A 26,491-nucleotide genomic window follows, 5' to 3' on the forward strand; every position below is an offset into this window, starting at 1 on the left:
TTTTTGAACGACCTGCTGTTCTCCAGCAAGGGCGGTGATTGATCCGTGAATTGACCTCGACATTTCCGGGTTCGATTCAAATTGGTATTTAAACAGTTGTTCGCGTCATTGTTGTTCACATTTTCACACCGTGAGACCAAGACATCGTCTAACAATCGAGTGTCATCAACAGGTTGCAATTGAGATCGCTAGACTGGAAGAGTCACAGAAAGGCATGGAAGTGGCTGTCCTTGGAAGTTGCTGTTTGATTAGGGTTAGGGTTTCCATTCAGCTCCTGGTTACACAACAGCAAGTTGTGTAAAAAGTTCTGAATCACTGCAAAGTTGATGTTGAAAAGTTTCAAGAATGTCAAATTGGGTTCACCTTGAAAACTTCGGGTGCATTTGACCTTCGTCCTAAGATTTCACTTAAAGGCCCAATACACTTAACTTCTTGTAAGTAGGATAAGAGTCGCAGAAGAAGCAACAATCCACACCGGCCTTTGTTGATGTTGTGTTACAGCAATGGAGGAATAAAATGGCCATTCGTATCAGAACTGCAACACTGGGGGGGGGGGGGGGGGGGGGAATCCTTTCCAGCCAGCGTAGAAGGGGACTTGAGACTCCCAACATAGGCATTGCCTCTCTCCAAAGTAAAAGTTTGGTGTCCAGGAGAAGATGAAATAGTCCAGCTCTGTGTTATCTCCTGCTGTTCTCAGCTGCCAGGCCAACTTCTGCTGGCTTCTCCTGAACAGAAACCCTTCTGAGGTTCAGTTCACTGAGTGCGCTCGGATAATAAAATCAGCGACTGTTGGATCCTGAGTGAGGGAGGCCGGACCATGGCTGCTTCTTCTGGGTTGCATTCCAACACGTTCTGGTCCAAAAAAGTGGTTCTGCGGGTGGCTGGCACCGCACTGCGCGATTGGTGGTTCTGGAACTTGTCAAGAGCAAAGGTAAGTCATGAAAAATTGTGTCGGGTCAAACCGGGTTCAGTTTGGTTCCATTGAGTTTGACTGTCTGAAGCGTCCGAGGATTCAGCCCTGTCCTGTCTCACAGAACCATCGAGAACTCCTACACCCAACACCATATCTCCAGCAAAGGACACTCATGAAAACTAGTTCCCCAACACCGCACGCTGCACCACAGTTCAGTCACAGTTGGTGTGCGGTGAGCCCAATGCTAACCCCAGCTCTAACCCTAAACCCCCACCACCAATCTCAAACCGCCAACCCTAACCTGAGCTAAACAGGCAACCCAAATCTAACCATATCCCCCTTACACATTCATGCAACTGGGCGAAGGCAAAATATTTCATTTATTAGGCAACAATCGATAAATTAACTTCGCACAACAGTACAACACACAAAGAAGATGGACACCAAAGGTAGAACTTAACCCTCTTCGAGGACCACTTGCCGCCTTTCCCTGCATAGTAGCACGAGGCTTCCATGAATGAGGAGAAATGTTTTTCATGTTTTGGTTTCGGGTCCTCATAGATGAAGCGAGGGGGGGAATCCTCCCGGTAACAAAACCGAGCCGAACCCTTACCCCAACTAACCCTAACGCTTACCCCATATAAACCCTTCCCGAACCCTCAATCATAATCTAATGACGCCCTAACCATATTAACCCTAAAACCTGATCCTAATCTTAAACCTGAAGCCAAACACACTGACTTCTCACTGGAGGCCTGAAAGAAAAGTTCTGGTACATTCCACCTCGTTCCTCAAGACGAGACGACGGTGATTGTTTTAGCAGGGGCGGGATGTCTAGCAGAATGACATTCCAGTCGCTACAAAAATGTCAACCTGGTAAACTAGTTATTGCTGCTATTAATACTCGTGATTTGCGGGCAGCTTTCCCCAGGTTTACTGATCCCAGATATGCGGCGCTCCATCAACGCAACAATCCTGTCCTCTTCATGCTGAGGACGTTCTTCTCTCGTCATGAGATCTAACACCTTAGCCCTAACTGTAACAAAAACCTACGCCCAACCCTAACCCCGACATACCCTAACTTAAACTCGCTAACAACCCGAACACTAGCCCAAGCCCTAAGCCGAACCATGATGACATCAGTCCCCCCAAAAAGTGTGTGATGTTGTCAATAAAGCTTCTTTGAACAAAGGCGGAACAAAGGCCGGGATGAGGGGGCGTCTGTCCCGCCCTCCTTAATGGCCGCTCCTCCTATTCTGCACATTTGCTATAGTCATGTCATAGCAGCAACATATGTTCGCGTGGGGGTCCGCAGGGAGGCTGAGGGCTGCGCGGTGCGGCAACCCAATCCTCCTTTCGCCTCTCTGTCATACCCATTGTAAGCGTTATTGTCAAACCGTTTCTCAACGCCTTTCTCGCTTTTGCTCAAAACCAGGCGAGCAAAAAAATGAAATAAAATTGGGTGCTTTTTTTACGTTGTTTTTGAGCATAAGTCCTCGATAACTGCTGCACATTTGCTTGGCGTCGTGACTTTCCAGCAAATTCCGTTGGCGAGGCTCCCCTTCCCCTTCTCCGCCTGCCTCGTGTTCTCGCAGCTCAGCTTGCACGTTTTCTCTCTTTCTTTTTTTTTTTCTCTTTTTCCTTTTCTCCTTTCCCTGCTTGCACCTCCTCGCCCGTGGGGGAAAATGTCAACATGTTACTCAACGGCGCTCGGGATCTCTCAAATCGAGCCGTAACAACAAGGAACAAATGAAGAAGAAAAAAAACGGAACATTTCTGTAGTAGCAGGCCGAATGTCACTGAGATGACCAACTTGTGGTTCATCTTTCTGCTCGTAGCTGAGTGGTTAGCAGCTAGCCTGGCAGAGAAACCATTTCATTGAACGAGCAGTGGATTTTGTTTAACTTTAATATACAACCCCAATTCCAATGAAGTTGGGACGTTGTGTTAAACATGAATAAAAACAGAATACAAGGATTTGTGAATCATGTTCGACCGATATTGAATTGAATGCACCAGAAAGACAATATATTTCATGTTCAAACTGATAAACATTACTGTTTTTAGCAAATAATCATGAACTTAGAATTTTATGGCTATAACATGTTCCGAAAAAGCTGGGACAGGTGGCGAAAAAGACTGAGAAAGGTGAGGAATGCTCATCAAAGACCGGTTTGGAACATCCCACAGGTGAACAGGCTCATTGGGAACAGGCGGGTGCCATGATTGGGTAGAAAAGGAGTTTCCCTTAATTGCTCAGTCATTCACAAGCAAAAGATGGGGCGAGGTTCACCTCTTTGTGAACAAGTGCGTGAGAAAATAGTCCAACAGTTTAAGGACAATGTTCCTCAACGTACAATTGCAAGGAATTTTGGGATTTCATCATCTACGGTCCATAATATCATCACAAGGTTCAGAGAATCTGGAGAAATCACTGCATGGAAGCGGCAAGGCCGAAAACCAACATTGAATGCCCGTGACCTTCGATCCCTCAGGCGGCACTGCATCAAAAACCGACATTGTTGTGTAAATGATATCGCCGCATGGGTTCAGGAACACTTCAGAAAACCAATGTCAGTAAATACAGTTCGGCGCTACATCCGTAAGTGCAACTCAAAACTCTACTATGCAAAGAAAAAGCCATTTATCAACAACACCCAGAAACGCCGCCGGCTTCTCTGGGCCCGAGCTCATCTAAGATGGACTGACGCAAAGTGGAAAAGTGTTCTGTGGTCCACATTTCAAATTGTTTTTGGAAATAGCCGACGTCGTGTCCTCTGGGCCAAAGAGGAAAAGAACCATCCGGACTGTTATGCACGCAAAGTTCAAAAGCCAGCATCTGTGATGGTATGGGGCTGTGTTAGTGCCAACGGCATGGGTAACTTACACATCTATGAAGGCACCATTAATGCTGAAAGGTACGTGCAGGTTTTGGAAAAACATGTTGCCATCCAAGCGAGGTCTGTTTCATGGACGCCCCCCCCCCCCCCCTCCCCCCCCCCTGCTTATTTCAGCAAGTCAATGGCAAACCACATTCTGCACGCGTTACAACAGCGTGGCTTCGTAGTAAAAGCGTGCGGGTACGAGACTGGCCTGCCTGCAGTCCAGACCTGTCTCCCATTGAAAATGTGTGGCGCATTATGAAGCGTAAAATACGACAACGGAGACCCCGGACTGTTGAACGGCTGAAGCTGTACATCGAGCAAGAATGGGAAAGAATTCCACCGACAAAGCTTCAACAATTAGTGTCCTCAGTTCCAAAATGTTTATTGAATGTTGTTCAAAGAAAAGGTGAGCCTTTTCTTTGAACAACATTGAGCCTGTCCCATCTTTTTTGGAACGTGTCGCAGCCATCAAATTCGAAGTTCATGATTATTTACGAAAAACAATATAGTTTATCAGTTTGAACATTAAATATCTCTGTAGTGTATTCAATTCAATATAGGTCGAACATGATTTGCTAATCATTGTATTCTGTTTTTATTTAGGTATAACACAACGTCCCAACTTCATTGGAATTGGGGTTGTAGTTAAAAGGCTCTAATTCCCTGCTATTGCTTAGCTAATTAGAATTTTAAAGATAGTGCGCTAACTGCTAATGGCGGCGTGAGTGAAAACTCCAATGCAAGGTTAGCCTTCAAAATGGCGGGACAACCATTTTATTGCGGTTCACTCTTCGCATCCCTGGCATATCATTTTTTTTAAAATAGTTTTTCTCATGTTATATATGTGCTTCAGCTCAATAGAGGCTATCACTGCTCTAGTCTTGTACACATTGTGGCATGGATGCTACAGTGTTCTTTTTGATATGTAAATTATTTTATTTTTTTGCCTCCATCCAGTGACCTGATCTTTTTCACTGCTGAGCCGCGTTTGAGTTTGCTTCGGCCGGCTTCGACTCCGGAGTCTGGCGTCCGCGGACGAGAAACAGACGTAGCCCCCGCCGCTCCCCCCGACCACGGCCAACGGGGGTCGCAATGTAAACAGCAGCGTTTCATAAAAGTGCTTTTTCTCGTGGCATCCGCTCGCCTCGGTGCACTTGAAAATCGGTCGGATAATTGCCGAAACGTTATTTCCCATGTCAGGAGAGACGACTGTGCACGGATCGTGTGAAGCGATTACCTTGCGGGTGGAGGCTAACGATGGTGCTCCTTGATTTTCATTTTCGCATTGTCCAGTTTAGCATTCAAACTGCTCTGAGAAGCTAAGCAGGGCCAGGCCTGGTTAATACTTGGATGGCAAACCAACTGGGAATACGAGGTTTATTTTTTACCCCCTAGCCAAAAAGTCAGCCTAGGTTAATTTAAGACTTTAAATGGAGTGTGAATCCTTGTTTTTCTATATGTGCTCTGTGATTGACTTGCAACCAGTCCAGGATGAACCCTGGCCAGCCCAAAGTCAGCTGGGAAAGGCTGCAGCTCACCCACAACGCTAATAAGGCAAAACACTCTTGAAAACGGATGGACGGTGGTTCGAATTCAAATAGACGTCGTCAAGGAGCGTAGACCACGCGCCAGTGCAGCGGCCCCGGTGACCACTCCGTCAGTGCCGCCACCCACCGATTTTTCACATCCAGGTGTTCCATAGGGTGGCGACTACACCGGCACCTACGCCACATGGCCACCGAGTTTATAGTTAGCCCTTGTTTGACTGCTGATTGCTTGCGGACCTTCGAGAAATCCTTTGGGTACTTCCCCTGCAGGTCAACCAGAGTGTCAGAGTAGGTGGGTGGAGGGGTTTGGAGGGGGGGGGGGGAGTCTTGTTTGCAAAATGTTAGCAAAAGACATGAGAGCCCACTTCCAGGAATGTTTGCATAGTGTTTAATAGCGAGGACATCACGGCGCACCATAATCAGATTTTCCTCAGGGATCAGGGCCAGAAAATGACTCCAAATGGATCCTAAGGTGAAACTCAGCTGATTAGCTGGTGTGGATGTTTTCCAGGTGATGCTTTGAGGTTGAGTCATTACAGCGAAAGGGGACCAGCTCCTGGGGACCCCCCCCCCCCATCCCCTCTCCTTGACCTCCTCTGTGGAAGCCCTCCTGATTTACACTTTGTCAGACAACGCCACCCCTCCCGAGAGGAGATCCTCTCGAACAACATACGTTCACTCCTGAAGAAGCGTTTGGCGTCGTATGGAACCCGAGAGTGGACCCCCACCCCCTGCCTGGAAGATGGTCATTGGCTGCAGACAGGTTGGCAAACGGGCGTGGGTCTGACGCCTATTGAGCAGTGATTCTCACACTGTTTTTCTCGAACCGTAACTTGGGGCTCCGCAAAATAAATTGCAATAACTTGGCGTATAACTTTTGAAAAGTGCATGCCTACATAATGGGGACCGACCGGTTTGTCCATAAAAAAAACAACAACAAAAAAACAATAAACCAAGTCATCTTTGGGCCAATTTACAGTTCTGATATGATTGTGACGTATCATCACATAAATCTCACATCCTTGCATGCATTTTTTTTAAAGGGGGAACAAAGAGCATATTATTTCAGGGGAGACAAAAAAAATCATATTTCTTTCAAGAACAAAAAGCTTTTTTTTTTTTTTTTTCCAAAGTTTGTTATCATTAATATTTTTTTCTCAAAAATGGGCAACTTTTTCATTCTTGTCAGTAAGCTAACCGCTAATGGCAGATATAGTGAAAGGTTCAATTCAACTTTAGAGCTAGCTAGTTAGCCTTCGAAATGGTAAAACAATCATTTCATTTCACAACCAGCGAAATTGAAGTTTAATGCAGTCAAAAGTTAATTGATAGCGATAATTCTCCTGCGCCTAGTGAGCAGCGAGCTTGCTAGTCTTAAAAATGCTAATTAGCTAATGGCGGAGTTAGTGACAAGTTCAATTCAATATTAGTAATTAGCTATCTAGCCTTCAAAATGCCAAAACAACCGTTTAATTTAGTGAACAACATATTTAGATTAAGTTTAGTACCTTGAGAAGGTTCGAATCTCCTGCTCATCGTTAGCATTTAGCTCACTGTAGCTTCCAAAATACCAATTACCTAACAGCGCATTAGGGAAAACGGGTAGGTAGAGTTATCACTTTTTAATTCTTGTGGCATTTAAGGGTACACGTTAGTAATGTTTAATTATCATTCGGCTTATGAGGGGGTCCTTGGAAAGAATTCTCTGCTGGAAGGGATTTGATCGGATTCCCTGGATTCAAAAAGTTTGAAAAACGCTGGTATAAATATTTATCCCTCCGCTAGGTCCCGAGCCGTATTTTCCATTCTTGTGGCAAACAAAGATAGTAATTATGTTTGTTTGGCGTTAGGATTATCAGGGGAAAATTCCTCTTTCCTTCCAAAAAAATGGAAAACTCTTAGTATAAAGTGTTACAATCAGAGCCGCAGATTCCCCAGCCTCCCTTCCATTTTTTCCACCACCCCGTCCACTGAGGAGGCCTGACACCGTCCACACACACACACACACACACGCCTCCAGCTGGCTGGGTGGGCCCGCTGTTTACTGAAACAACAGGAAACGTCAACAATCCTGCACCGGGCCTTGTTTCTGGGCTCGTGCGTCCGCCTCTTTTGTCCCCATAAAACGGATCCTTTTCGTCTCGACTTTAGCTGCCCGAGTTATCGATTGCCCTCAAAATCCTTCCCAGCGACAACGTTACTTGGATCGGAACTGGCGCCGAGTGCATCCTCGACACTGTCGGCGAGCAGATGTTTCCCGCCTCCGCGCAGACGGCTTACTTCCAGCCTGCTTTTCCTCCTCGCCGTGGTGATAAATCACACGCAATGAATACAATCGTTTGTCTGAAAGAATGCCTTTGGAAGTATGTATGGAATGTGGAAAAAAAAGATCGAGCGACAGTAACCCTCAGAGCAAACACTTGTAATTGAATTATAAATGCACATAGGCCCGTTTTTTATTTTTATTTTAACAGGTTATGTTTCTTTGTTTGCGAAGAGGATTGAGCTGTTCAACCTGTTTCCAAAGCACTTTTTGGAAGGGTGGCAAGAACATTAGGTAGGGATCTTAATATTGATGTGAACCCAGATTGAATTTCCTAAAATGTTTGTTCACGCCCTTTCAATGCCCATATATGATGTGATATTAAATGACTTGATGTATTAATATACCGTATGACAAAGAGCCAAAATGCTCACAGAAGCTAGTTTGGCATCGCCTGCTGCTGTTTTACACGAATCATCGTCGCGATCTGCCGCTGGAGCGAACCAAATGCGAGTGTAAGAGGTGGCCCATATTTTCTGCTGTTCTGCACATTTTGCTCCATCTCGATCCGGCCGTTCGCAGCCTTTTCCCCGTGCTCCTCCTCTCGCCTTCATCACTTCATCCTGCAAGCTGACTCGTCGGAGGGAAAAGGGTCGAGGCCTTTTCGGTGGCTTTGGGACGGTGGGGAAAAAAAGCTCTTGTAAGGAAGTACCCCCGCCCTCCTCTACGTTAACGTGTTCACCGTCTGGATCGCGAATTCTTTCCACCTCTGTCGGCCTCCCGGGTCAAGCGGAACCAGACCTCCGCCACCCTCGTCCTCCTCTTCGCCCCCCAACGAAGACGACGATGACGACGACGATGATGACGCGGTGGCTATTTGGGGTTTGAATCACACTTTCCAGCCACTTCCTCCTTCCCTCCCGTTTGTCTTTCAAATGCCTTGAACGTAAACACATGCGGCGGCCGCTACCGGTAACGTGAGTCTTTCCATTGCAGACGCTCCGTTTGAGTCTGCCAGGCTAAACACTCCCGATGATGATGAAGAGGAGGAGGAGGTAGAGAAGGTCGGGTGATGCGGTCGCAGAGAGCGAAGATGGAGGATGCTCGCCTTGCCTCACGCGTTTTTTTTGTTTTAATACCAATAGCATAAGTCCATGTGAAAAACTCATTTTGGAATACCTGGAAATAAGGTTTAGACCCGTTCGTGCTGACCTGTTACCTTTTCTGAAACTCAGAGACTTGAGTGGCGGAGGGATTGGGGAAGTGCAGCGACATTCAAATCTTGCCAGCAGTTTTAATCAACTCTAATCTGACCTTTGCCCCTAGCCCAGAGCCGGACTAACCCCGAACCGAACCGAACCGACCCGACCCTAACACGTAACACCTTAGCCAACCCGAAACCTTACTTAACTTAAACCCAGACATGGGGTCACACATGTGCTGGTGTAAGTCCTTAGTCAGATTTCAAGTCTTAAGCAAGTCCCAATCTCATTTTGTCTTGAGAAAGTCAAGTTTTTAAGTCATGTATCCCATGTACTGTTTTGAAAGGAAATGCTCCCCGTTACATTACTACATTGTTCACTCAACTGTTCAGGGATCATTTCAAAGAATGCGGCTTGCCGGAACGTCAGCGACCGTGATTTGAATATCAAATCAAGCTGACCGCTGCGCTGCACTGAGTTCAATTCACAGATATTTACGGTCTTCAAATGACAACAAAGTTCGACGTTGTAGTCCGATCGTCCGTTTCACATCACACTGGTAGTTTGTATAGCTGAAAGTCTGCAGCACTCCCACTCTGGCTGACGTTGATGTTATTTTGAAAGGACGTACTGTTCGGTAGCGAGGGGCTTTGACCGATTGTCAGACGAATCCTCCAGTCGTGACAGGGCCATACCCAGCAATGCGCTAAACCGATTTTAGATCTTTAAACTGAGCATATGGAATGAACAAAATCGAGTCTTTCAAGTCAAGTCTTGGACTCCCGAGTCCAAGTCAAATCTCGAGTCCCCATCTCTGGCTAAAACTCACCCGAAAGCTAACTTTAACCGCTAACCCCGAACCGAGCTAACCTATCAAACCAACGTAGCCTAACTCTAACCCGTAACGCGAACGTAACCCAAACCCTAAATCTTACGCTAAACTCAGTCCCTTCAACGTTTTGGAAGGCTCCCGTGTCGGCGTGGCTTGAGAATGTTTTCTGTCAACCTCCGCAAACATCTGTTCGGTGATGTCGGACCGTCTCGCCGTTGCCACGGAAGAACCGAATAAGTGCGCTGCGAGAGTCACATTGATTACACACATTTTCCTCAGTGGGACGTAACGTAGTCGCCCAAGCTTATCGCTGATACGGACCCAGACGCTGACTCATCCCACAGCTGCTTTGTGCGGGGAAAAGACTGTTCATAGTGTGAGGGCATAGAACAAGAACAAGCGCTCTCACGTCTGACGGGATGCATTTGGACATGTTGCGGTCAGAGTTTCAGAGCGTTCCTCATCGCAACATGTTAATCGTTAACAGCTGATCACGGCATAAAAAAAGGCATTCTCTCCAAAATGTTGGGTCCTCTGTGAGCCAAAATGGAGAGAGAGAGAGAGAGAGAGAGAGAGAGAGAGAGAGAGAGAGAGAGAGAACTCCAACACACCGCAGCTTGCGCAACACTTTAAGAACATTTGGAAAATGGACAATTTGTGTCGGGTTTTTGTCCATGCAATGGTCCTGCCAGTGTTGGTCTGAAGACTGCTCTCAAGATCAGTTTCAGGGTAGTCGGTCTTGGGATTGATCGGAGGGGGTGAGGTTTTGTCATACCGACACACCTTGACACATCATACGGCACGAGATTGGATGCCCATGGTCCCAGATTAGCACACTTACGAACTATGAATAGAATAAGAAATACGATAAAACAAGACAAGATGAAAAAATATTTCTTTCTTAAAATATTATTTTAAAAAGTTGTGCAAAGGTCCATTTGCAGAGGTTTAGGGATTTCCTGAGAATTCATACCCACCCGAGGTACAAGGGGTTTGTTAGGGTTTGGGTTGGGGGCTATGGGTTCGGGTTTACTTGAGAACTTATTCACAACAGGTTTTACATTTTACACCGTGGAAACTGCAGTACAAGTACAAATGAGCCCAATATTGGTTCCAAGATCAAGACAAATTACAGCGAAGCATACGTCATTTCGATAAGCACAAAGAAATTATAATCGAATAAAGAGTCAAGATCTTAGCTTTGTTACTTCTGTCCGTGGCGAACGTTCAAAGATGGAAACGGGAAGAACCGAACGATGAACAGAAATGCAATTACATCGGTGACGGCCCAGAATGTTTTCCTGGGTGATGATCTAAGATTCAAGATCTTAATGGTGTTTCCTCTTTGTGTGGCTAACATTCAAAGTTTGAAATTGAAAGGTGAATAACGGACTGATGAACCCAAATCCAAATGTTCACCATCTTAAACATCTGTCGTGTTTATTGTGTTGAGATTCAGGACTTTAGTTCCCCTGCTTTAGCTCCGGTCTCCTGTCTCCAAAGTCTCAGAAAGGAGCTCACATGAGTCTATGTCGCGTTCTATGTTATCGTCATCTATGTTCTATGTTCTTTTTAAGAGGAGGTTTGTGACTGGAAATCTATGACTCGGAGAGGAAGTATAAAATGAGCCGTGAGAGTATATGTCGTCATCGCTACCTTATTTTTGATAGGCTGTCATCTGATTTCAATTTGCTCCTCAAGCTTTACGAACTGGAGATGATTTATTTTACAGTTGGCATGTTCCTGAAAGGAGAATTCGAGGGTTAGGTTTTCAAGAAAAGCTTACAGTTTCCTGAGAATAAATCTACTCCACGATTAGCGGTTAGGGAGGGGTTAGCGTTAGGATTGGGTTATAGGTTAGGGTTAGGTTTAGGTTTAGGTTTAGGGGTGCCAAGAAATGGGAAGAAGTTGCTGCGAAATGAAATGAAGTTGAAATCAAATTGAAGGGTTTTCCAGAAAGGCCGCACAGTGGATTCTTCCTGCTTGTGTTTGCGGACGAGCATTTTTGGCAGGTCAGAAGGTGAAAAGTTCGGACATGTGGATCTGTTTTGATGGCTCAGCTGACAAGAGAGAAAGAAGCCTTCTTCTTCTTCTTCTTCTTCTTCTTCTGGAGCCTTCCCGTGAAGGCTCCAGTTGCGAGGAAGCCTCATGAGAAGTAAAAATTGGGACGATGGTAAGAGGTTGAATGGGGGGGGGGGCAGTGACGAGCTAAATCAGCAGGTAATGACAACTTGCGGAGTTCTTGGCGGGGCCCTTAATCCCGAAACAAGATGACACACTTGATGCGACATTATAAAGCTTTGACAGCAGTTTTCACTTTAGCGCAAGGATCCTTTTGCGCTTGCATGCTTGGCAGGCAACACAAACGTCCCAACAAAAGCAGTTCTTGAGGGAAGAAGTCACAGTCTCTTCGACGCTGCTCGAAACCAAAACAAGACGCCTCCATTTATTTATGTATTTATTTTCAACGTTTGGACCAGCCACGTATGAACTGACTGATAATGAGCGCCATCTGCATTCCGGCACAGTGAAAAGCACACGAGATGAAAGCTTCGAAAGTGGACTCCGCTCGGCGCTCATTTACGGCCTGAAACTCTTCGACTCTTTCTGAACACGGGATCCGCCTCTTACGCTACAGTACAGCGCAGAACAGCAGATGGGAGGGAAAGGTTGGTCAGGAAAACCAAAACCCTCCGAACCCTAACCCTAACCATGAGCTGAAACCGGACTCTAACCCTAAGAAAACAATCTCATCGTTAAAGCACCTCACTCATTTCCTTAAATCCTCAACCCAAAACCCTCACCCCAATGCTTACTATAACCAAACCCAACCTCCGCAACCTTAACGCTCTCCGTAATCCTGACACCCTGATCCTAAAAGATGGGAGAAACAGTTTCGCTAAAGCACGTTATTTATTTTTGGCTCAATCCCTTAACCCCGATCCTAACACCCCAACGCTAACAGTCGCGAAAAACAGTTAAAGTGGGAGAGCAAGATTTGAATGTCGCCTCGCTTCAATAATCCCTCCTCCCGCTCGGGTCTCTGACCAAAGCCACGCCCCTCACTGACGTACACGACGTGTACGCTGTAAGTCGCGTGCGCTGGAAACAAGCTGACGTTAGCCACGGTTGCTACATCGGTAGCAAAACTCTCTCTACTCAGTATAACACTAAATGTTATCGGTTGGAAATGGTATTTTTGGGATTGTACACTTAACTAAAGGAGGTGATCAACTTACTGTAGCGGTCAAGCGGAAACGGCGCTAATTCCGTGTCAATTCTGAATTCTCTCGGCTGCCTGTGGCGCCTCCACCTCTCAAATGTTTGTTTTATCTTGGGGTCTGTCCAATTCCTTCTTCTTTTTGGTGAAGCTTTTGTTGCGAATCGGAGATGGCCATTCCGCCATTGTTGTGATTGGTGGTTTTTCCATGGGTGCGGTGTTTTTTCCCAATCAAATTAGAGGTACAAGATGAGGCCAGAGAGGGATTAGTTGATCAAAAGGCATTTTCTTCGCGGAGCCACTCTCAGGTCATACTGACATTGTGAGCAGAAAGAAAAAAAAAGGGATACTTTTGAAAATGGCAAACTTCCCCTTTCAGCTAAAACTCATTTCCGTGGATCTGAATCGTAACACCCCGTCCCCCAAACCCCCAATTTTGGGCAGCGTGCATTGATATTTATGATGATGAAATCTCGTATCTCATCTACTGACAGCAGCTTCAAGCCACACCGGCCTTGGAGGAATCCTTCCACATCGTCAAAGAATTTAAAGCTCCGGTGAATCAACGTTTTTGTTTTGTTTTTTTCCGATGTGGGGAGGGAAACCCTACGGGGTGGGGGAAGGGGGGGTCTTTTCAGACTCTTCAGTGTTGGGAGTGTGATTCATGGTGAGGGCACAGGAAAAAAAAAAAAAAATGCAGCCTGATTGTAGATTGGAAGAGGACGACGACGATGAGTCAGCAGAAAGATGATGGAGGTCTACGACAGTCCGCGGGGCCCGACGGAGAGCCCGGCCAGGAGCTCACACCGAGAACGTCTCCGGCACACGTGTCCGATGTGGCTTTGACCTCCATCTTATCAACTTTCATCAAGCTTTTTTTTTTTTTTTTAATCGTCGAAGGTGAAAATGGAAACCAGACAGGCAAAAGAAAGTGAGCGGCTGCCCGGAATGTTTGTTTGTTTCAACATAGATGACAAACATCTGGCAAACGCATTCCGTCATCAAGCCCCCTCCTCGCCCCCCCTCGCTTCGAAATTGGAGCTGCTGAACTCTTTTCCTTATTCTCTCTATTTCTGTGGAGTGCGTTCGCATGGGAAGGACGTTGAACACAAAGTCTCATTGTTACTATCGTTTTTTTTGTTTTTTTTTAAATAAAGCAAATGGCTGATGATGTCAGGATTTGAGGGGCTTGTTCTTGTGCCATAAGTGAGGTGTTGCACCCTGGTGGTAAGGAGGAGAAACAACCCCCCCCCAAAACAAAATTATACATCACATTTCTATCCAAACCGGTCATTAATCAATCGGAATTCAAAAATAAAATAAATTACAAGAACATGGAATATAAAGAATTATGATTTAGAAGATGTGTGAGTTGAATTTTACCGTGAGGGACATGAATAAGTCGAATAAATCAAAAATGACAATAAATAGAGACAAAATACGGCCATTTTATTGACCCCGCAGTGCGGAAACGGAATCCTAACCAGACCCTTAACCCGATTTCCCAAATCTAAACCCTTCTACACCTCAACCTCAATGAACCCCCATCTTTAAGCTTAACCCTAGCCCCCCGACCTCTAACCCTAAATTTAACCCAAACCTAACTCTAAACCAGCAGTCACCAACATGATGCCTGCGGGCTGTAAAAAAAAAGCTCCAAGTGATTGGACATTGTGATTTCCTAGGAATGTTGTAGATGAAATCCTTTGAAAATGTAAACACTTGCTTGCAGAGCTTTCTAGAAATCAGGTTTCGCATTTTGATTTTTCTCTCTTTCCTACCGTTGTTGAATCGTTGAATTGACGACTGTGAGAAAATTAACATGAGGAGTATTTTTCACATGAATCATATTCATACTTCATTCTCGAGCTAAGCTCATTGGAGCAAACGTGTCAACCGCCGTCGTGGGGAGCGCGGAGTAATACTGTCACCTAGTGGCGCTTCATATGTACTGCTGGGGGCGCACACACAAAAATGCTTACGCTGTACTGACGGGGCTTGTTCAACATCAGCGCTTCACAGGCACTGGTGCTTGAAAAGAAAAGGGAAAAAAATCATTCAAAAAGAACATTTTTCCAGGAGCCACTTTTCCTTTTGCTCTTGAACAAACACTCTTTCTTCCTTTTTGCGCCTCCTTTTCCCCACTCGCCACCTATTTTCTTCCCATTCTGCTGATGTGTCAACAGCTATTCCTTTTCTATGGCCACACACACACACACACACACACACACACACACACTCCCTAGCAGTTCCAGATGTGTTGCGGGGATGATGTCATGGCAGACCGGAGGTGCTTTTTTTTCCTCTTTTCTCCTTCTTTTCTGCGCATAATGCCGAGCGCAGACCAAAAGAAGAAGATTCCTTCATTGATTGGTTAATTTCTGCGCATTAGTGGAAGTGGATCGCCTCCACACCAACACGTGTGCGTCAGATGTGTGTGTTGTGCTGGTTGCCAGGCGACCACAGTGTAAATAAATGACGATGGGGGAAAGAAACGAGCATGTGAACGTTAACCGGCTTGTGCGGACCCCCCCCCCTGGCATTCCCCAAATTAATTACAATGACAGAAAAAAAAAAAAAAAAAAAAAAAACGTTACAAATAGTATCTTCTGATGGCAATTTAAGAGGATTTTGTACACAATCAGAAGTCTACTGGGTCACTGGCGGTCTTTTTTTTTTTTTTTTTTGGTGTGTTAGAGGTTTAAAAATGATTTCTGTGTGTGATGATACTTGTGGGGGTTCCACATTTGATGTGTCCCTCTTTTGAGTAACTCCACTGGGCAGTCGGGGGGGGGGGGGGGGGGGGCTTCTGAGTCCCTGCTGAAAGCAAATTACAAGTCCAGGTGAAAGGTCTCCGCTGGAATGTCATTGTTGGACGGCCATGTTGTTTTATGGCAGGGGTGTGTCTGTGTGTGTATGTGGGGAGGGGGGGGGGGGGGCTTCTTTAAAGTTTACCACTATAGCAGTCCCATTGAAAAGCATTGACATTTTGCATTCACCTAATAGCATGATAGCCTCACTCAAGTTGTAACTTTTTTTTGCTAACTGAGACAAAATGCCAAAGTGCAAGGCTGCTGTGTATGGCAGACCGGATGTGCGTGTGCAGACTAATATTCGTCCACCAGATGGCACTACATTTGCCCATTCAAAGCATGGAGCAACATTCCCCACTGTTTTTTGCCGTTAATTAAAACGAGGGATAATTGAGGCCTTCATTTGAGGGAATAATCTGGTACCCTGAAAGATTTAAAACAAGTGTAGAATTCTTGGCCCAGTTTATTAGGCACACGTGGAAACAAAGTGACAGTAGCGCAGCACAGCATGTGTCTGCAAATGTGTGTGCGCGCGTGGCAGGTGTGTCCCCTCAATTGTCAAACCAGATGTGCAATAAAGGAGTTGAAGGGTGGGAAGTGTCATAGAAACGTCACAGTTCTGCTAAAACACATTTTAAAAAGCCCTTTTGACAACAAATGTTCATTTTTTTAGCCGATCAAAAAATCACTTGAAGCCTTGAGCAAGAAGACTCGTGTTTTTTTTTTTTTCCTTGTGTATCGTGAGTGCCGTCTGGTGGCGACAAGGAGAACTGCAGCTAACTTCCTCTTGTGCGTCGCGTAGGAATTTGAGAATAAATCCATCCACACAGCAGAGTCGTCGCCAGCCAATTGCGCATTTAGACCACCGAGTACCTTCACAGCGACAGTGAGGACCCTTTCGAGGCCGAGATTCGAACCCAGACCTCTTGACTGTGAGGCACACGTGTTAGCCACCCACTCAATGTGTTGCCGTAACAAGAAATTGTAATGCAAAATTACTTTGCACATTTTTTTAAAATCACAATCTTACAACTTTTTCTCCCAATATAACTTTACTATTTTTTTTACGTGACAATAGGAGTGTGTAACTTTGACGTTTATCTTGGGAGAAAATATATATTTTAAAACCCCAAAATTAACTTATTTCTACTCATAATTCTACAGCGTGTTGTGATTTATTATCCCAACTACTTTATCATGCCTAAAAAGGAAGAAAAAAAATATCCGCGTGGTTTCCGATGTGGTGGTGGTCGCCATAGCAACGAGGCTGACAAAAGATGACTTTCAGGCATATTTAATTGGCACAGTAAACACAATACAAAGTATTCAGTGCTCCAAAACACAAGCAAATTGACCGATAGGCAACGAGACGCAAACACACACACACACACACACACAGTCTGTCCTGTACGCACGTTTGCAAAGCGACAGGCTCCCGATAGTTCAAATAGTTTTGTTTTTTCTTTTTTGCCTCTTTATCCATATATTCATATTTATACATTTTATACTCTCTGGCTCTCCAATGTACACGAAACTTGGATCTCCACCGGGAAAACAACGCCAGGAGCAAAAAGTGGTTTGTTTTGACCAAGGAGAAAAGAAAAGAACTCAAAGAAATCTTGCAATCATTTAAAAAAAAAAAAAAAAAAAAAAAAGTTGTGATAAGTCGTAATATTACGAGAGATATATTACATTTTGGATGAGAATACAGTTGTACTGTAATGTTATGGATAAATAAACCGGATATTTATCGGACTTTTGTCTACCTCTCCAAACATACTATTTTGATGACTTTTCTAAAAATATATATATAATTTTATTCTCTTGTTACAATATATTTTTTTAAAAATTCAATTACGATATATTTTCATTATTTTTCCACAAGAAATATTTCAACGTAATTGTAAAAGACAATGAACTATAACGTTTTTTTCGTAATAAAACAACTTGTAATTTTCACTTTTTTTCAAACTTTTGGTTGTAAATTTGTCCGAATTTTTATAAATTTAAATGTCTTCATTCAAAATCTCTCTTAATTTCCTCAACATTTTCCTTTATAAAAATATTGTTATTTTTGTTGTTATTTCTCTCAATATAACAACTTTGCTGTCATTTTCATACTTCCTTAAAAAAATCTAATTCTTTCTCAAAACATCAATTTCCTGATGTTTTTAAAGATTTTATTCTTATGTTATTTTGACACCTCCCAAAATGAAAACAACTAAAAAACTATTTTTCTTATACCGTTGGAATTTCCTGACTTTACTCTTGTAATTTCCCAACTTCAATTTCTAGTAGTATGACAACTATTTCCATACTTTTCCCATTTTATCCTTAGAAGACCGACTTTACAATACAATCAAATTAAAATGACTTTTTATTTCTCCATAATATTACAACTTTGTTCTGAATTTTCAGGCGGCTTCAAAAAAAAAAAAAAAAAAAAAAAAAGAAGACTCATGGTACCTCTGAAACGTTCCTTTTTTTTTTTTTTCACAAATGATTACCCAATTTCTATTTCTCGAAATATTGAAAATGTATTTCTCGTGTAACACTGCACCTTGTTCCACTCGAAATCGTACTACTTGTTTTTTTCCTTCTTTTCAGCCGGCTGCTGTTTACTAGCTGGCCATCCCAAATGTTCCAATTAAGCAAACAAACACTCTTGCAGTAAAGTGGGTTTCAGTGCCATTCCATGGCAGAACGCGCTAGTAACACACATTTTCTGCTTCAAATAATAATAATAATAATAATAATAAATCACTGGAAAAAAAGTCAAATAAAAGACATGTGCCATTGCGGTGGGTGAACATCTTGGTTGGTTTTAGTCTGACAGTGTGGGAACGACAAGTGTCAGTTGAACAGATAAAGCAGGTCACAGTATGTTGTCAGAAACACTACGAGCTTCAGGAGGTCTTAACGGGACTTTTGGGGTCTGACGGCAGGCGGGGCAACACAAAAAGGGGGCGAGGGGGCCTGGATGGACCCCTGGGGGACATGCGCTTCTCAGCCTTGAGAAAAATAAAGAATAAATAGATGACCTGAATGACTTTTGGGGGGGTTCATTAGGCAATGAACATCCCTGTTGGCCCACCCATGTGGGGCCGCCGTCGGGTGGGGGTGGCCGGGGGCACCGACATAAAAAAAAAAAAAAAGGTAACCTGATTGACTGTTTATGGGGTTTGTCAGGCAATGAAGGGTGACGACCCACCCAACAACAACAGAAAATAAATAAAAAGGTAAACCACCTCCCAAAAAGGTTATCAGACAATGAGGGCTGGGGGGGCGGCACCCTGGGGGACACCCCGGCACCCCAACACAGGGGAGAAGGCGGCAGCGGAGGGCACTGCCTCCCCCCCCAAAAAAATCCTAATCTAGATGAAAAGAAAAAAAAAAACCTCAAAGTTTAGTCAGGCATTAAGTGACGGACCCACGGGGGGTGGGCGGCAGCGGGCACCAACAAAAAAATAAACACAATATAAATACCCCAAAAACTCATTTAGGTTATCAGGCAATGCGGGGCGGAACTAAAGGGACTGACCCAAAAAAATCTTATGAAAGGATAACCTGAAGGATTTATTTGCGGTTCATCAGGCAATGAGGGGCAGCACCCCACCACCGACACCTACCCCTGTGGGGTCGCTGAGGGTGGGGAGGCACCGATGTCATAAAATACGAAATAAAAATATGACCCCTCCCACGCCCCGAAAAAGTCTTTCACCTAATCAGGCAATAAGTGGCGGCACCTCAACGCCGCTACCCACACCGTGGGGGCGCCACTTGGGACACACACACGCACGCACGCACGCACGCACGCACGCGCTCAGTAAACTATAAAAAACAACTATAAAGGTGAACCCCACCAAAAAAGTCATTCAAGTTAACAGGCAATGAGGGGCGGCACCCCACTGCCACCACCGCCCACCCCCATGGGGCCGCACGCAGGCTTGGGGGCGGCAGACGGGGGCAAGCAAACGATACACAACAAAGCCAAGAACCGATTGGTTGCAAAAGACGGTGCCGTCCTGCGAGGGGGCGGGGTTAGGAGTGGCAGGCGGCAGCTCGGTGCAGGTGAGGAAGGGGGAGGGGCGAGTGGGCGGCGAGCGTTCACGTCAGAGAGAGGAGCAGACAGCAGCCACACGGGTGACGTGATGACGTCACGATGACATCATGGCATGACCAACTAAAAGGGAAATTCACTTCCTGAAGTGGGAGGAGCCGAGAAGGCCTCTCCAATCACACACACACACACACGAACACAAAAAATACCACATTAACCTTGTAGATGTTTTGCAATCATAAATCACAATTGTTTTTCTGTAATAATACTTATTTGCTTTGCAGTTTTATGATATTTATTACGAGTGGAATAAAGTCATCATGTTGCAATTTTTCTGTCATAATAATGACCTTTTCACGTCTTATTATGAAAATGACTTTGTAACATTAATGTTTTTGGGAATATTTTAAACTTCATTTCATATGGCATTTTTAGTACCATTTCAAAATAAAATTCTAATATAATGAAAATAAAGTCGTAAATTACATTTTCGCTCTCGTAATATTAGGACAATTTTTTTTTTTGTGCCAAAGCACAACTTTATTTTGTAACATATATATAAAGGTTTAGAATATTTAGAGAATCAAATCGGAATATTACCACATAAATATTGAAACCTTTCACAACTACATTATTGTGACTTATTTATCCATCATGAAACTTTATGTAACATACTAATATTACAAGAATAAAGTCATACATTTTTCTCTTTATTCTCGTCATTTTATATATGAAAAAAGGTTTCAATCTTACAACATTTTGTTATTCGACTGAAATATTGTAACATTACATTTTTTTCATAACAGTTCATTTCAGAACACTATTTTGTACCATTACAATTTTAATATTTCAAGAATAAAGACTTTTTTTTTGGGGGGGGGGGTTTGGACTGCAACTGAAATTATTTATCCGCAATAACACTTTATGTAACGCCCAAATTTTATGAGTATAGAGTCATAATGACGACTTCTTATAACATTATTATTTTTTTCCCCCACAATGAATTACGCTTTATTTGATTTTTTTTTTTTCCAAATATTTTGAGAATAAAGACAAAACTTTGTCCTTAAATATTTCAACATATTTTCCGTACAACTGATTTCGTAAAACTTACAACTCAGAATATGTCAAAAATAAAGTTGAACTAGTACCACATAAACCTCGTAATATTACAACATATTTCTCTGCAATAACACTTTACGTAACGTCCTCATATTAGGAGAATCAAGCGGCGGTAATATTGGGAGTGTTTTCTGGATGTTTCGTATGTTTTTGCTCATCTTATGGGATCCAGGATGGATGGATGGTGAAGCGAATGAGGTGAAAGTGGGTCCAGCGGTCGGCAGGCTGGGGCGGGGTGCTGGTGCGTCCTCTCTCTGACTACGCCCGAGAAGGTTAGTCGGGCGGCCAAGCGCAAATGACCGAGCCCAGCTGTTAGGGGTCAAAAAGCGCGAAACAATTTTGCCGCGGAGGATAAAAAGAGTTTTCTAAAGTGTCCGTGTCTCGCTTTGTTTTTTTTTTTGTGTTTTGTTTTTAAAGAGGAGGAACACGGCGATTTCTCCCCCAGGCCGCTTGCCCTGCCGCTTCCTCAGCCAGCATCTCGTTTAGGAATCTGCAATGCAGGACAGGAAATAAACAAACACAACAAGTGACAGAAGAAAAAAAAAAAAAAAGAAGAAATGTTAGATGGCGGTGGAAGGGGGGAAAACGAGAAATGCATCTATATGGAAGTAGAGCTGTGCCGGCGGGGTTGGAATTTGAATTTCGAACGCTGCACTTTTTACCGTCCCCAAAAAATCAGTATGAAACTAAAGTTACATTTAAAAAAAATAATAATAATCTGTGGCAAATATTCCAATTTAAATGTAGAAATCACAATCCACACTCAGATGGCATAGAAGGACTGCCGTGCATTATTTTAAAGAAGCTATGTGTACTGTGACTTAAAAAGAAACAAACAAAAAAAACATTAGGAGTAATATTATGTGGGCGGAAAAATATTTTAAAAATTTCTGAATTTCTCCAGTTTTCAGGACTATTTTCTCAATATGTTTCTTGTACTACGACTTGCAATGTTATCCATAAAAAAAATACATTCTCCAAATATGACTTTAATCTTGCATGACTTTTTTTCTTTTAGTCTTACAAAAAGACGATAACACGAGAAAATTGTTTTAAAAAAACTTTTTCCCTCATAATGACAGTACTTTTTTGAACATTCAGATGTTCTTTGTAGAATTCTGACTTTTAAAAAATATATTTTATTCTCATCATAATGAATTTATCGCAAACAAATGAAATTAGATTTGCTCTCATTTTTTGAGGGGCATCATTAACATTTTACTCTTCTATTATTATAACTTTATTCTTGTCATATTCTGGCGTTCAAAAAAATACTCTTCCCATTGCAATTCATTTCAAATACTTTCAACTTTATTTGTATAGGTTTCTGTAACGTCTGGGTTTAAAAAACATTATCATAATGCTTATGACTCTTAATATTACTTATTTTTTAATCAATAAAAAAAATACTTCTTTCTTGCGCAATAAGGGGTTTTTTCCCCCCCCTCTCGTAATTTCCCGCAATTGGTTTGTTGTGTACTGCGGCGTGCGTCCAGAGGTTTGATCCTTTTTAGCAATAACAAACATAACATAAGTGAACCAAAAGAAATGTTTGATGGCTGTGGGGGAAATAAAGGAGAAAATGTGAAAAAAGACAGCGACCCATCAAAAAGAGAGTTTAAAAGGTGAACTACGCAAGAGGGGAAAATCATTAGCCTGGGGGCGCTAACGTCGCTCAGGATTTTGTGAGATCATCAGGTGTGCCGCGGGAAATTATCCAATTTCACTTCGTTGGTCCAAATATGGTTATTTATTGACAACAAATAAAGTTATTTTGGTTCATCTAGCTACGCCGGTGACGTAGCGTGACATGCAGAACAATTAAATGGTTTTCCACCAGAGGGCAGACGCTACAATCAACTTGACATTCATCCAACAGAATACCAGCAAAGTGTTCAACAAAACTCAACAATATTTGAATTTGGGAGTAGAGTGAGAAGAAATTGTCATGATCGCAGGATATATACTTTTCGTGGCTTTTTTTTTCGTTCAGTGGTGCGCCACGTCCGACACAGTGGTACCTCGACTTCCAAGTATTTCGAGAGCTGCGAACAAGAATTTTGAGTTCAGAGCGCGAGATAGGATTCCTGTGAAATTCACAACAATCAGCAGTTTGGTTGATCGTTAATCATTTTTCAAAAATGAGGCTACAAGCTGTTTAAGCCACCGGTTACAAAACATTACCATAAAACCACCAGAATTACACCTTGTGGATTTAACCAATCCGCATGATCTTTGTCTTAAGAAAGTCTGCTAGCTTCATGTGAACACACAATGCAAAGCGTCATGGACGGGCTAACGATACTAGCATCTCTATGTTACGGCAGTTCTAAACTTCGAACACAAGCGGGAGCAAAACATGCAGATGGCGCATACAATATTCACAGGCATATAATATTTATCCTCTGCAGAAACGACTTACAGAGACACTTCTTCGTGTATTACGCTGCCCCCTAATGGCCAAGACGCCCTACAGCTTTCTTATTCAAAAAACGTGCTACCAAAATGTTTGTTGGCGTTCTTTGGGGCGCTGGAACATACCAATGGCATTTCCAACCACTTCAATGCGCAAAGCCCATTTGACATGCGAACAGGATCATGCAACAAATTAAACTCTTGAGTCAAGGTACCACTTTAAAAACCTTTATTTGGCATTTATAGTTTGGTGGTGTGCGGTGAGATTTTTCTCATGTCGAATATGTGCCTTGGCCACGCTGCGAAAGTTGCCATTTGCTTCTAAACTAACTTTGGGCTCATTCAACGCTATCATGATCGAAAGGGCTAATATATTAATGACAGCTCTCAAATGAAACGCGCGCAGCATGCGTGAGGATATATTGTATGTCGTAGGAGGCTAGAAAAATAACTTTTCTGATATACACTAGTCATCGTTGAATTAAACACTTGTACAGCAGATCATATTTCGCATGCATTCCAATTGGATACAGCTACATGTTTACATTCATTTGGCGTGCGGTGTGAGGCTCGGAGGCACGGCGGAGGAATACAGTGGGATTGTAGTGGTGGGGATTGTAATGGCAGTCAAATGTAGGTCATGGCACCTTTGGCGTTGGTCCCCAGAAAGACCTCCACGTAGGACGTGGGCACGTAGCCCTCCTCGTCCTGGTTGCGGCGCACCCGCGTCCAGCCGTCGCCTTTGTCCTCCTCGATGACGTACAGCAGCTCGCCCTCGGCCACCGAGATGGTGCCCTCGTTGTGGCCTGACCGCGTGGGGGACAAAACGCCAAATAAAAACCGGGACGAGCACGCGGCGGTGACGTCTGGATGCTCGCTTTGGTAGCACAATTACGCAACTCAAAATCGAAATGACAAAAAAAAAAAAAAAAAAAGCTTAATTCACTTGGATACAATATATCATGTTATATATTATTATCTAATGTATGTATGTGTATTTATATTACTATTTATTAACCTCGACATTAACAATATTACATAATACATAATTCATATGACTAATTTTCATCTATATTTTATAACGTTATCGGTGAAACTACAACATTTGTTTTTGTAATATATTGCTAATATTTTACTCATATTTTTTCTTAGATTAATACATCTTTATCCTCTGAACATTAAGATGTTGATCTAATAATAAATGTATTTCATTTTCATAATATTATGACCTACAACTGTTGTAATTATATGGCTTGAGTCTAAAAAAAAAAAGGCCACCAACTCTATACTTACTCTCAATGATTTTTTCGACAGGAAAAAAACTTTTTGAATTGGAATTATACAACTTCATTATCAAAAGAAACTGAGATGACTGTTTTCGAATGTCTTTGTTTTCTTAACGTTTGCGACGATCAATATTCTCATGTGCGCACAATCCGACCAGGCGCGTTGTCAACGTCTCTGGCATTTGCTGCTTCTCCGCTGAATGCGACTTTGTAAAGGTTGCATCTGTAGAAACGAGCGTTTCATCTCCAACACGCTTCCTCCTCCACACACTGGCCAGGAACGTCAAACTCCTCCTCCTCACGTTCCGGCAGTCACGTGGGCGCAGCCAGCGGGCCTCGTGCTTGCTTCCAAGCATCTCCACGCACATTTATGGGCAACTATCTCTTTGGGCCATTTTCTGCCACCGCTAGGTGGCGCAGTGACATTCATTTGCAGCGTTCCTGTAGTTTTCATTATGCGTGTGGTCGAATCATGCCAGTGAAGTTTGGTAACTCGCCATAAAACGAACAAAGCCAAAGCCAGTTTAACTTAGGCACACGAAATTTGGTGCGCATGTTTATCACAAAACTCAAGGATGAGTTCTCCTGTTATTCAATCGTCTAACAAAAGTGGCGAGTGCATATTGACGGGCAATGGCAAAAACTGCAATTTCGTTCATCTGTCTAATGTACGTGTTGCCAATTCGAACAGTTGGTCGTTGAAGGACCCCTGGAAAAGAGCCTAAAATGGTCGCTTGGAACCAGACTGGCAGACTTCCTGTCCTGTGTGTTTTCAGCTATAGCTTCTGGAGACTTTTTGGTGGGTCTACACATGATAGACACGTCTACCAAATTTCATGTTCCCGAGTCAAATTGACTTCAGGGGCTGAATTTTTTTTTTTTTTTTTTTGAAGGCTCTTCCACGGTTGCTTACCGTCAAAAGGGTAGAGGGCTTTGCAGTTTCCGATGGTGGGCAGCGCCTCCTCGTCGTCGAACTCGTCGTCGAACTCGGGCGTGCTGGCCGCGGGGGGCTTGGCGTTGGCGTTGGCGTTGTTGGCCTTGACGTGAATCTCGGAATTCTGCTCCTCCGTGTAGCTGCCGTCCGGGCTGCTCGAGGGCCAACGCGCACCAACGCAGTAAAAGGTATGAACGTCTTTTATCAAGACTTCCAACGAGCCCCAATGAGTATACCTTACCTCTCTCGGTCCTGGGCGCAGTTGTTGTTGACCGTGGTGCTGCTGTGGCTCTCGTAGAGTCCGCTTCTCCGCTGTGTGTCGCTCTTGCACGGCATCCTCTCCTCCACCTCAGCCAGCCAGCCCTGAATGGGTTCATTAAAACAAAGTAAGGACAGACCATCGTTAACTTTTCTGAATGACCCAAGTGCTGACCGGCTCTGGGAATGGAACCGACCCACGGTATTTTGCTAGAATAACCCGAGTGTTGACTATGTAGCTGACCGCCGTCACTTTGTTTTAATAAATGAAGTGTCGGCAACCTGGGAAATTGAAGGTTACAGTTGAAGCAGCACACATTCACCTAATATGGATGTGGAGCAGGCGCGCTCGTTTGGAAGGAACCCAGCTGGAAAGTGTTTGAATCGTTGGCTGGCTCTCGATAAACCAAACAGCAAGAGTAGAGCTACTTGTTCGGTGTTTCAACTCGCCTCAAATTTTTGCACTTCAAACTGCAGCTTCTCGATGTTCTGCCCGAGCTCCGCTAGCCGGGGGTCCACGCTGGCGGGGTCACCCATTTGCGGGTTCTTCACGTAAACGTCTTTCATCTTGGTGAGTGCGTCCCTTAAGGAGAGGCAGAAGCACGGTGTCACCAGAGTTGCAAGTGAAATGCTCTTACACTCCTAAGAAGAAATATCGTAGCAAAGAACAAGCATCAGGGTCCGACATTAACGGTGACCCGGGGCCACTGGGGGGCGGTGTCGCACCACCCATCGTTTGCC

The 26,491-nt window shown here is 43.8% G+C and overlaps 1 protein-coding gene across 11 annotated transcripts in view; it reads right to left on the reverse strand.

Annotated features, from left to right (window-relative positions):
• Positions 1-18,148: 18,148 nt before the first annotated feature.
• LOC133414208 (formin-binding protein 1) overlaps positions 18,149-26,491 on the reverse strand; it is a 62,180-nt gene continuing 53,837 nt past the window's right edge. For 10 of the 11 annotated variants that reach the window (XM_061699428.1, XM_061699433.1, XM_061699432.1 and 7 more), the window contains 4 exons: positions 26,201-26,333; positions 25,734-25,855; positions 25,472-25,644; positions 21,404-24,078 (listed from right to left, as the gene is read on the reverse strand). In XM_061699428.1, the coding sequence (XP_061555412.1) occupies positions 23,900-24,078; positions 25,472-25,644; positions 25,734-25,855; positions 26,201-26,333 (607 nt within the window). In that variant the 3' untranslated portion in view covers positions 21,404-23,899. Of the gene's footprint in view, positions 21,348-21,403; positions 24,079-25,471; positions 25,645-25,733; positions 25,856-26,200; positions 26,334-26,491 lie in introns of those variants that run through there. The other variant, XM_061699423.1, reaches the window with a different exon arrangement.

Source organism: Phycodurus eques, chromosome 15, assembly GCF_024500275.1.
Source record: "Phycodurus eques isolate BA_2022a chromosome 15, UOR_Pequ_1.1, whole genome shotgun sequence".
Taxonomy (NCBI): Eukaryota; Metazoa; Chordata; class Actinopteri; order Syngnathiformes; family Syngnathidae; genus Phycodurus; species Phycodurus eques.